The 12,739-nt window shown below is 41.7% G+C and overlaps 1 protein-coding gene across 2 annotated transcripts in view; it reads right to left on the bottom strand.

The window, feature by feature from the left end:
• Positions 1–246: 246 nt before the first annotated feature.
• The window catches only part of LOC130915152 (CD209 antigen-like protein E), a 37,879-nt gene continuing 25,386 nt past the window's right edge, over positions 247–12,739 (bottom strand). For both annotated transcript variants that reach the window (XM_057834959.1, XM_057834958.1), the window contains exon 8: positions 247–1,242. In XM_057834959.1, the coding sequence (XP_057690942.1) occupies positions 1,098–1,242 (145 nt within the window). In that variant the 3' untranslated portion in view covers positions 247–1,097. The remainder of the gene's footprint in view (positions 1,243–12,739) is intronic.

The raw sequence follows: 12,739 nt of genomic DNA on the forward strand, positions 1-12,739 counted from the left end.
TTGCGTAAAATGATAATGATTTAAATTTTTTTTCATTCTCTTTTGTGTTTTTTCATTGCAAGCAAAATAAATGAAGATATTACTCCCGAACCATTTGTAATTGCAATCATTTTCTGGGAGAAATTGAGCATTATTTGACAGAATTGCACGGGTTCCAATATTTTTGTCCAGCACTGCATGTTGCGTGCAAGTCAAAATTAACTTATGTTGATGTATATGTTGCACACACAACATAATTACCTTTGTACAATTTTTTTTGCCTCCAATTTTTAAAAAGTATTTTTTATGGCAAGATCTACCCAGCGATCGACTTCATGAGCACCCCTGCTTTATTGGAATAAATCAATCAATCTAACTCTTGGTGATGATAAGAATTGTACAAAAGGAAAATAATGTCTGGGTGACAACTCAAACCTGCAAACAAAACCAAGTGTACCCAAAACAAAGGAGGGTAAAAAAAAAAAAGAAAAGAACTCAAAGCTAATGCAAACAGAACTCAACCAGACATCACAAGGACAGATACTCATTTGGCTCTGTAAGTGTACAGACAGTTGACTTTTAATAGTAGTATTGTGACATTCTGAAAAGACATGGAACTCGTCAATTGGTCACTGAGTGCCCTGGACAAGATCTTCTCTAAAATGCGATCTGAACCTGGACAACGCGCCTGCCCGGGAAACATATTCAAGTCTGGATATATGGAGGATAGCTGGGGAAAATGGCGGCCGCTGTGTCTGACCACTCTCGGACAAAAATGAAAACAAAAAAAACAAAAAAAAACATTGTAATCACTACACAACCTGAAATGTCAAAAATTGTTATTCGATCATTTCTGCGTCCTATGGTATACTGGGGGCGGGATTCAATAAGCTTCGGCTTCTCCCGTCTGCCCTTTTCTTTTCGGGTTGAATTAAATGTTAACACATATGAATGCTGTATGTTTGTTTGGATTTGTCATGCCTGAAAGGAAAAAAAAAGAAAAAAAAAAAGAAAGAAATAACTGAAGAACAGTTGCTACAAACAGCTACAGACAATTTACTATGCGACGTTATACAATTTGCAACCATCTATCGCCCGGTTTGCTAATGAAGTGCAATTCACATCTGGATCTGACAGATGAAGTAGGTCTTTCCCCAGCAATTATAGTCCTTCCAATTGTCCATGGTGGGAAGCCTGCTGTCCAAAACAGCACAATATCCTGATGAGTCGCCCCTTAATGTGTTGTACCCGTGGCGCCAATATCTGTAATTTGAATAAAAAAGATAAAAAAATTCCGTTTCGAAAGTTCATTATTTGTTTGTATTGTTTTAATTTTGAAAAAAAAAACCAACAACAACAACATATTTACTGGATTATAATTTGTTTTTCATAGTTTGGCTGGGCCTGCAACTAAGTGTGTCCTTCCAAATATAAAGTTGTACCTCAACATATGAAAATTCGTTCCAGGACCTTGTTTGTAAGTCAAAATGGTTGTATGACGAGCAGGATTTTTATGGAGGTAGATTTATGTCTTTATTTTTTATTTTTTATTTATTTATTTATTTTTGATGGAATAAAAGTCTCTTCAATCAAAATATATATTTTTAATCAAAAAAACTCACTTCAATCAAAAAAATGTGTTTGAATGCAAAAATTAATTTGAATCTAAAAAAAATGCATTTGTAAAATAGTTTTCTTTGAATTTAAATTTTTGTTTATGATTGAAGTCAAGTTTTTTTTTAAATTCAAACAACTTTTTTGATTGAAGTAATGTAGAAGAAAAGAAAAAAGAAAAGAAGAAAAATGACTTTAATCAAAAATACAAATTTTGAATGCGAAAAAATATTTGAGACTCAGAAATTTGCATCTGAACACAATTTTTCTTTCTTTTTTTTTTTTTTTTTTTTTTTTTTTTAAATAAAAAAACCTGTCCTGTTCAGCTGTTTGACACAGAGAATGGAAGTCTAAGTGCCCGGATTCTGAACAGTTTTAATGTTTCACATTGAGAGTCTGACATACTCCCATTGTGATCATTCAAAATACCTATTTATTATGGGGTGTCTATAAGCCTATAAGCTAATTGATTGAAAGGGGTAGAGTGTACACAAATCAGTTCTGTGATCTAGAACCCAGTAATCGTGTGAATCTCTTATGAGTGTAAGCCCGTTGGCGACCAACCCTATGCCGCCGCATTGCCAGGGACCCCCAACCCGAGCATGCCCTACCACATCCAGCAGCACGCAAGCCCCACCGGGCGCGTGACAGCCACGCAGACGGGCGGAGAAGCCGCGCGGGCGCCAACCGAGGGCCACGGCCCCCACCCAGCCAGCCCGGGGAGGGAGGGCGGGCGGGCGGGGGAGCGGGGGGCCATGCGCAGCCCATCCCTCCTCCCGCAGCCCAGCAAAGGAGCCATCGTCCCCCCCCCCCCCCCCCCCGGGACCCAGGGTGGTCCCCTGGGCCACCCGCGCACCCATCAACCGGCCTTCAGGGATGGCAGGAGGGGACGCATCACCAACCCCACGCCTACACCCACCCCCGCCCTCCCACCCAGGCCACGAGCCAAAGCCGCAGCCCCCCAACCGGCACGGCACGCCACGGGACCCCCAGCGGCCCACCAAGCCCCAGGCAAGGCAGGGCCCCCCGCCGGTGCAGGCGACACCCCGCTGATACACCGGCGCCCAGCCAGCGACCCGCAACGGAGCGCAGGGCGGATGCCCAGCCAGAGAAGAGAGGGGAAGGCGGAGGCAGGAGAACGCCCATGGGGCGATGCAAGATCGGAGACTCGACCCCCCAACCCACTCCCGCGGCCGGCAGCCGAGGCAGAGGGGAGGCCACACCCCAGGAGCCACGCCATATAGAAAAAGTGTGGGACCCACCTACCACCCTATTACTGTGGCTGCCAGGTTCCCGACTGGCAGCATCACCCAGCACCGTGATGGGGGTGTGAGGGGAGGGTAGTGCAATGTATGCATTAAAATAGGAGAGCTTGGCTTGGGGCAGTGGGACCGCAGCATGGAGTTTCTGTCCAGCCGCCCGTCCCACCGCCCTTTGCCGGAGCTCTCCTGTGGAGTATGATGTGTGTGGTGCATTTAAAAAAGGTGCAGGGATGGCGGGGCCTGTGGTGAGGAGGCAGCCGTGAGGTACCCCCCCCCCCCCCCCCAACAGGTCCCAACCATCCCACAACCTTGGTGTGTGGTGCATTAAAAACAGGGGGGAGCCGGGCGGGCCCGGACTGTAAAGCCCTGTCCCAACTCTCCCCGGAGAAATGTATGAGCATGTAAGTGCCAGGGTGAAAAATATTTACAGTGCCGAAGTGAGAAGTGCGTGACTTAAGAGGCAGGCTCCCGCGGGCGTGGCCCCGTCCACCAGAACCACCGGCCGCAGGGCGGAAGAAGCGTCAGGGCCCCGATCAATCCCCACCCCTGACCACCCACGGCGCCTCCGCGACCGCCCCCCCCCCCACCCACCGAGCACCCACCCCGCACTCTGAGCAGGCGCCACACCAAGCGCCGGCGACCAGGGGACGTCCACCCCACCGGCAAGGGACAGCAAGCCTCACCCAGGGCCCCGCGGGCCCCAAGAGGCCCCATCAACGACCCCGCCGGCCAGGGGGCAGCGGCGGCAGACAGGGCCGGGAACAGACCAAGGGGACGGAAGCGCACCCCCCACAACCCACCCCCGGGCCAGGAGGGGCGCGCGGTATGACACCAGAGTGGTCCCCTGGGCCACCCGCGCACCCATCAACCGGCCTTCAGGGATGGCAGGAGGGGACGCATCGCCAACCCCCCCCCACCCCCCCCCCCCCCCCCCCGGACCGGCACCCGCGCGGCCCCCCCCACCCGCCCACGACACCAGCGCGCGCCCAACGGGACCCCCGCACAGCCAGACGCAACCGGACAAGCCCCGGCCGAAAATCCCGGGGGCCAAGACCGGCGACGGGACGGCCCAGGGCAGGACGCCAACAAACTCCACCTGTAAAGCTGATAGAAGAAGAGGTTTATCAAACACCATTAGATGTATGCCAAGGACCGGTGAAGTGTATTATTTACGCATAGTTCCTTAATTGTTCCAAGTCTGATAAGTAATATATAGGGTGTTCCAAAAAAAGCTGCATAGGTTCCCCAGCAGCTGGAAATCAAATTGTCTATGAGTATCCTTGTAAAATAAACCCATTGACCCACTAAACTGTGAAGGAAGAAAAATTATTTCTTACATGCTGTTGGGAGTGTATAAAAAAGTTCGGATTTAAACATGTCCAGTTTCCAGCTGCAGAAGGATGTATACAACTCCCTGGAAACCCCGCATTCATCAATTTATGTATACATTTTTATTATTTTTATGGCATTCCTTCGCAGGTGAGAGAGAATCCTTATTCTATGTTCATCATTCTTGCAACCGTTTCCCACTGTTGTTCGTATTTGTCCATTTTATTTGTCTGTTTGGCAGATATTTTCTCTAATGTTATATATTCAATGATTAGATTTAGCCATTGGTTAATGCTAATATTTTGTTTGTTTTTCCAATTCAACAATATTGTTTTTTTGGCTATCATTAGACTTGCTAGTAGTGGACGGGTTTGATGGATAGAGATATTCACTGTATTCAGATCGCCAAGCAGACAAAGAGTTGGAGATAATGGAATCCTGCAGTTCAATAGGAAAGAGAGTTTCTTCGTTTCCTGTGCCCAGAAATCTTGTATTGGTTTACATTGCCAAAGAGCATGAAAGTATGTATCTGAAGTATCTTCGTTGCAGCTTGTACATTTATCGGATTGGGAGAACCCCATTTTGTGCATTTTAGATTGAGTAATATGCCATCTGTGCAGTATTTTGAACTGTATAAGCTGAAGGTTCTTATTCTTTGTCATTATAAATGTATTTTTACAGATGTTGGACCAATAGTTATTATCTAATGTTACCGAAAGTTCTTTATTCCATTTTTCGATTGGTAGGCAAGTAGAGTTGTTACATGAGAGGGCTTTATATACTTTTGAAAGTATTTTTTTGTGTTGAGGATGTATATTTATTATTTTATTTACGAAATGTGGTGGGTCTAACATACCCGTTAGTGATGGAAATTTGCTTCTGATGGCTGCCCTGATTTTATTATATTGAAGGAAATTGACCCCTTTGATCTGGAAATCTTGTATTATTTTTTTCATATGACATGAATGTATTATCTTTAAACAAATGCTGTAACTGGTTTATTCCCGTGTCATCCCATGTGCTGAAATGAATAGGAATTTTATTAACGCCAAAGTCTGGGTTGTGCCAGATTGGTGAGAATTTACACGGGGCTTGTTGTGATTGCGTAATTTCCATACCTCTCCACCAGGCTTTCAAGGTACATGCTATCATTGGGTTTTTGAAGCAGCTATGGTGCTTAATACTAGAACTAATAAAGGGGAGGTTTGCCAATTGTATTTGGTTGCAGTCTGTTTGCTCTAATTCTAGCCATGACTGTTGTTCAGTGTCAAGATATAACCACCTAATCAGATATTGTATTTGATTTGCTATATAATAGTTTTGGAAATTAGGGGCCTCTAGACCCCCCTCTGGTTTATTTCTTTGCAATTTGGCAAGGCTAATTCTGTTTTTCTTGTTTTTAAAGTAGAATTTTGTGACGGCTGAGTCTAGGTCTTGAAACCATTTTTGAGTGGGTTTAAAAGGGATCATTGAGAACAAATAGTTTATTTGTGGTAATACTTTCATTTTGACTGTTGCTATCCGGCCCAAAAGTGAGATGGGTAGATTATTCCAGTGTGTCAAATCGTCACATATTTTTGCTAAGAGGGGTGTATGGTCTAGTTTAGTTAATTCTGTAAGTTTTGGTGAAATGTTGATTCCAAGATACTTTATATTCCCTATTGGAATATTGTGATTTTGATTTGCAGGATTCCATGAGTTTGTTGATAAGGGCATTATAATTGATTTTGACCAGTTTATAGCATAATCTGATATCTGTGAAAATGTCTTTATTAGTTCAAAAGTCTCATGTAGGGAGGATTCTGGTTTTTCTAGATATAATAGTATATCGTCTGCGTATAAGTTAATTTTGTGTTCTGATGTGTGCGAGCAGATCCGTTTGATATTAGCGTTTTGTCTTACTGCAATTGCTAATGGTTCAATAAATAGAGCGAATAATAGGGGTGAGAGTGGACAGCCTTGTCGAGTTCCCCTTTGAAGACAGAAACTTTGTGAAATGACCCCGTTTGTGTTTACAGTGGCTTTTGGGGCGTTGTAGAATATTTTTATCCAGCGGATAAATGGCTCACCGAAGCCAAATTTTTCCAAAACTTTGAAAATAAAAATCCAGTTGACTCTGTCAAATGCTTTTTCTGCATCCAAAGAGAGGATAATTGCTTTCTGTTTATAATTCTGTGCAATATTAATAAGATTTAACACGCGTCTTATATTGTTTGTAGAGTTACGTCCTTTAATAAAGCCGGTCTGGTCTTTATGAATTATAGTGGGAAGAGTTTGTTCTAATCTAGTAGCTAAAGCCTTTGCAATAATTTTAATATCTGTATTCATTAAGGATATTGGTCTATAGTTTGCTGGTTGGGTTAGGTCTTTCCCTTCTTTTGGCAGTAGTTTGATTACTGCAGTGTTCATATTGTCTCTAATTTGACCCTTTGCACTGATTTCTTGAACCATTCTATAGAAAAGTGGTGCCAGCATATTCCAAAAGTGTTTAAAATATGATGTCGAGAACCCGTCGGGCCCCGGTGCGCGACCTGTTGGCATGTCCTTTATGGCATTCCATAATTCAGCGAGGGTAAGTGGGGTATCTAGCAATTGTTGGCTTTCCAAAGTTATTTGGGGGATGTCAAGATTATTAACGAATAGGTCAATGTCTTCATTATGATCGATTCTCACCGAGTATAAGTTTTTGTAGTAGCTATAGAAAGTTTCGTTAATTTTTTCTGGTGATTGTGTTATTATGCCGGCTGAATCTTGTATTGTTGTAATTAATGTTTTTTCTCTGTTACGTTCGAGTTGGTTTGCTAAATATTTCCCGGATTTGTTACTATGCTCAAAGTTGGTATATCGTAGTTGTTGTAACAGAAACTGAGTTTTTTTAGACAGAATACTATTGAGCCATTCTTTGGCGCTGAAAAGTTCTTTTGTGGTATTGTCTGTGGGATTATTGGTGAATTCCTCCGTCGGTTGTTTGATTTTTATTTCTAATTCGTTTTCCAACTTCTGTTCTTGTTTTTTTTAATATGATGAATATGAGATAATCTTGCCTCGAATTACGCATTTTCCTGTTTCCCAAAGCAATGATGGTGAGATGTTTGGGGAATCGTTAAGTTCCATAAAGTCTTTCCATTCTTTCTTAACGAATGTATCAAATGCTGGGTCATCTAATAAGGAATCATTACAGCACCAGGTTGCGTGGGGTATCGTGCGGGAGTCAATTTTAAGGGCTAAAGAAATTGGTGCATGATCACTGATGATTATTGGATGTATTCTTGGCGAAATATTATTAATAGCGGAATTATTCGCTAGAAAAAAATCTATTCTTGAACACGAACCATGGGCTAGGTATTGAAAGGTATATTCCCTTTTTGTTAAATGTTTTGCTCTCCAGACGTCACTTAAGCCGAAATCGTCCATATATTTCCTAATGGTTCTTGCAGTTTGTGACTGTTTAGTGAGTTTAAAATTGGAGCTATCTATACTTGGATCAAGAGTTGTGTTAAAGTCCCCTCCTATAATAATTGTTGAGTTCACTGACATGTCACTCAGTTTACCAAAGATATTGTGGAAGAACTGTGTGTCCTCGTTGTTTGGGGCATATATGTTCACTAATGTGAACAGTTTATTACTTATGGTGGCTTGTACTATTATGAATCTACCTTCCGGGTCTGCAATTGCACTATTTAATGTGAACAAGATTCTTTTATTTATTAATATTGATACTCTCTTTGTCTGCTGTTATAGCTGGCTGAATACATCAAGTTAAAATTTGAGTGTTTAAAATATTTCTCTTCGGATTTGGCTAGATGTGACTCTTGCATAAAGAAGAGGTCTGCCTTTAATTTGGTGATGTATTCCATAATTTTAGTTCTCTTTGCCTGCGATCGGAAGCCATTCACATTAAATGAAACAAAATTTATATACGTCACATGCGGATATTTATAAGTATCTTAAGGAAAGTAATGATCTCAGGATGTGTGTTATAATATTCGGTCCTGAATGTCAACAACCATTCACATTCATTAGAAGCCATACGAGTATGTAATAAATCAAATTCTAATAAAACTGAATGCAATTTTTTGTAAACCTCTTGGCATAATTCACACAACATTAAGACGCTGTTAGAAGGATTAAATACATGGGTAGCATCAACACAAAACATTACAATTTTAAAGCGTGTACTTAGTGTGTGTTTGAAAACAGCGGTGTGGAAAAGGTGAGACAAATAACCCAGAAAAAGAAGAAAAGATATGAGCGTCAGTATAGAAATGTGTAGTGTGAGACATGTGTGACTCTTCTAGACTAAGTGATTATCATGCAACCCTGATCTGTACGTGTGCATTGTTGAAATCAAATCTACTTAATACGCCATTGTGTACATATTGGAAGTTTTTAGGAAGTACAGACAAAGTGATTATCATGCAATCCTAATCTACACATGTGCCTTGCTCAAACAAAAAACAACTTAATTCAGCATTATATACGAACTGGAAGTGTTTCGAAGGTACAGACAAAATAGTTATCATGCAGCCCTAATCTACATATGTGCCTTACTCAAACCAAAACAATTTAATTCAGCAAAATAAATTGCCCCTCCCTAGAAAATATACAGTATATATATATATATATATATATATATATATATGTTTTGAAAATGTTTTTATTTGAAATATATGTATACTTTTATTGAAGGGCAAAAAGTTTTGAACTCATGTTGTTTTGAAGTGCAAAAAGTTTTGAACGCAGTTTTTCTTTTAAGTGGAAAAAGTCTTGAAGGCACTTTATTTAATTGAATCATTTTGACACAAAGATCGATCTTTGCCGCTACTTCCAACATGTTTGAGTGACAAGTGACTACGCCAGTGGCGTAAGCCATAAAAGCATGATGAAGCAAGTACAATGGCCACCACTCGACAGGCTCCAACCAGCCGTCGGCTCGAGCCCAAGCAGAAAATAACGCACCTAAGGCGGATAACTTCAATGCAAGGCAGCGCTTATAAGATTCGAGGAGAGCCTGCAGCTTAATGTGATTCAACACGGGAAACTTCACTTGCTGCCCTGATGTGACGGCTGGCAATCGGGGTCCAACCGGTGCGTAGCCACACTCCGGTTGGACCCCGCATCTTAAGCGACCAGCATCCGCGCCAGGGCGGGGGTGTGACATCAGGATCTCACCGGGGTTCCCGCAACGATATGAGGACGCGACGGGGCTACCCCTTATGTAAAGGCCGGGCGCCGCCGGCAACTCACCGGCAGTCCACTCGCTTCCTGGACCGGTGTTCCAGAACAGGTGTTCTCGCGAGTGTCGGGCCACTCGCCGTGTTGCGGCACACTGGTGGGACCCCGATATGACACCCCCGGCCGGTCGCCGCGTCGCGGAAGCAATGGGGCTGTTACTCCCCGCCCCAGTGCAGAGGCCGGTGGGGTGGCCGCCGAGTCGCCGATTTTTACTTTCCCTTTTAATGTTTTGTTGCTGGCGTCAACTGCGGTGGACAGTAGGCATGTTGTGTTCCACAAGTTGATGGAATAAATGATTAGAAACCTGACGAAGCTGGCAATTTCTTTGGTTATGTTACCACAATAACAATTGTCACCTTAACTTATAAACACTGGCGATCAGTGGTCAGAGGAGGAGTGTCGAGATCGGAGACATTATACGGCAATATTGTCGAGCCAGTTCAGGGATGCGGACACCACGTTCATTTTTTTTTTCCCCCTACAATTTCCATCTTCATTTCAATGGTAAGCGTCACCTTTTTTCTTTTTTCACCACCTGCACTAATCTTCTTGGAACCCATGTTGATTCCTCTTACAAGAAAAATCAGCCTTGCATCCGTCTTGCGGGAAAACAAAACTGCGACGCTGTCATGAATCGTAGTAGTTCGAGCATATCGTCGAATGTAGAAACAAATTGCAAGTCAAATTTTACATCAGATGTTGAAAAGATCGTGTCTCGAAGCGATCGTGTGTCGAGGTACAGCACTTTCAAAATACACGATTACAACTACACGCTAATTAAACAAATAATCAAAGTGACAATGTAATTTGAAACTTTTAATTGAATAATCGTTGCAGTACTAGTTTATGCTGATGAAGTGCAGTTCAGATCTAAATATAACAGGTGCAGTAGGTTTCCACGCTTCAATTATAATCTTTCTTGGCGGGAAAACAACACATTTTCCTGGTGACTCTCTCTCTCATGCCAGTGGATCCAATAACTGAAATTTAGATTTAAAAAAAAAAAAAAAAAAACTTTTCAAAGGTTTATTGGTATTGGCATATAAAAAACATGGCATTTCTGCTTTGTAAATCACTTTTTTTCATAGTTTGTTTAGGTCTGCAACTAATACATGTTTTATTTTTGTTTTTTTGGGTTTTTTGCAACAACAACAGCCGAGAGGAGAGCGCTTTAGGCGAGTTGTTCAGAAATGGTACAGAAGACAAATGGATTTGGAGGTGAATTGGAGTGAGATTGCGAGATTGATTGATTGATTTGATTTGATTTGATTTCGAACAGTAATAACAAAAACAGAGTTAGGGAAAACAACAGTAATACCAGTAGTGTTGATTATAACAAACACATACATACGTAGCTCGAAAAGGAGTGGGAAACAGCCAAGCTTTTTTTTGGGTCCCACCCACAATTCACTCCTCAAAAATTCAATGTGAATACAGTCACTTCCCAACATTGTTATCATCATCGCACTATCACCTTCGCCATCACCGCCGTCCCCATATATTGTTTGTAAATTCAAAAGTCATAATTTATGTAATAACGGCTTTACTGCTGCTCATGGTGATAATTGTTGAAATACGTATTATTCATTATCCAATGTTATTTTTGGACCTGGTGCCCTCGTTGAAACATGTCCTAATGCTGTTCATTAAAAGACAAGATTTGGGAACCTGAGCCAAGGTGTGAGCCTCCAGCTCCCACTTGCCAGCCCTATACTCCAAGTTATATTGAATGTGTAGACATATAAACATGTTTGAATACTAGTTCATCTTTATAGATATGCATAACCATTTAACTATCACTATCAGCATTCTATTTTACAAAGAAGTGTTCATAACGATAAAATCTGGACTAAATTGGATTAGAGCAATAGTGACAACACCAGCGATGAAAATGACAGTTATGGCCACAACAATAATGACAACGATGGCAACAACAGCCATGATAACAGTGATGACATCAACAGCAAAACACTTATACGACAACTCTACTAATCATAATGATTACACAGATAATAACAATAATAGTTGCAGTGATCATAACACCAATATATGAGCTTGTAATGTAATGTAATAATTATTGTGCATAACTCATGTAATATTTATATATATACCCAAAAACATTTAGAGACCACTTTTTGTGTATTGTGACCAGACCTGATGTTTATAAAACAATTTGAATCTCTGAATACTTTGGCACTGTTTATATTTTGAATCCGGACTGTTCCAGAGCTTTACTCCACATACAGACACACAGAAACCTTTACGAGTACCGTACTACAAAATTTCGGTATTGAAAAGTTGGCAAATCCTCTCAAATTATGAGATTGCTCTCGGACTGTAAAAATACATTGTAAATTCAAGGGTAATAATTTATTAAATGCTTTAAATAAAATATAGACCCTACCCACGTGACGTCACAACTCCTTCCTCCTGACTGGTGCCGCCCAATTGTCCGTCAACACATCATGTTTACCTGTTACGGCTACGTACATTCCTCCTATTTACGACGTGTTTTTCTGCTCGTTAACATTAATAATCAAAATGGTGAAGGCGTGTGTGGCGGTCGGTTGCAATAACAGAGAAGAGAGACGGAGAGACTTGAAGTTTTACCGGATTCCGAGAGACCCGGAGAGGAGAGAGCGAGATGGGCTGCTGCAATTCGACGAGAAAACTGGGCTCCAAACGATTACCACAGATTATGTAGTAGTCATTTTATATCTGGTAAGATGCATTTAATATATATTTAGAGGGTTTTGGGCTGACAACCACAATTAAGATCATTGCTAGGCTAATCGCCGACAACATACACGTATGTATGTAGTGAGAGTCGCTAAACCATATAAACATTAAAAGCCCTAACTCCATTGACAAACGACATGAAATACATTAGACTTGACAGTGGATGTTAGCAAGAACAAAAGATTTTGAAATGAAAATTTCGTAACTCACCTTTCCAAGCACAAGATAGATTCCTGCCGAATTTTCTTGGACGAGGACCTGTTTCACCCAACCAGCAACGAAGTATTTATAAGCCTCCAAGCTCTTAAAGTTTTTCAAACTTTCGTGAGAATAGGCTGATTTTGTGTGGACAAGATAGTTGTACATACCAGGGTAGCTAGCAGATGTCAGGCAAATACGGCGGAGACAGCGGGTCGAAAAACATCGATTTAGGCATCAAATATGGATCTGGCGAATGGATAAACTGAAGCTTTTCCACATAACGCCTTTTATGCAACGCATCAAGTGAGTTTACGGCATCCGAAAGCTCCGGGTCTTCCATGAAATGCATTATAAATTGCTCGATCAATTGAGACCATTGA

Source organism: Corythoichthys intestinalis, chromosome 4 (genome assembly GCF_030265065.1).
Source record: "Corythoichthys intestinalis isolate RoL2023-P3 chromosome 4, ASM3026506v1, whole genome shotgun sequence".
NCBI classification, from domain to species: Eukaryota; Metazoa; Chordata; class Actinopteri; order Syngnathiformes; family Syngnathidae; genus Corythoichthys; species Corythoichthys intestinalis.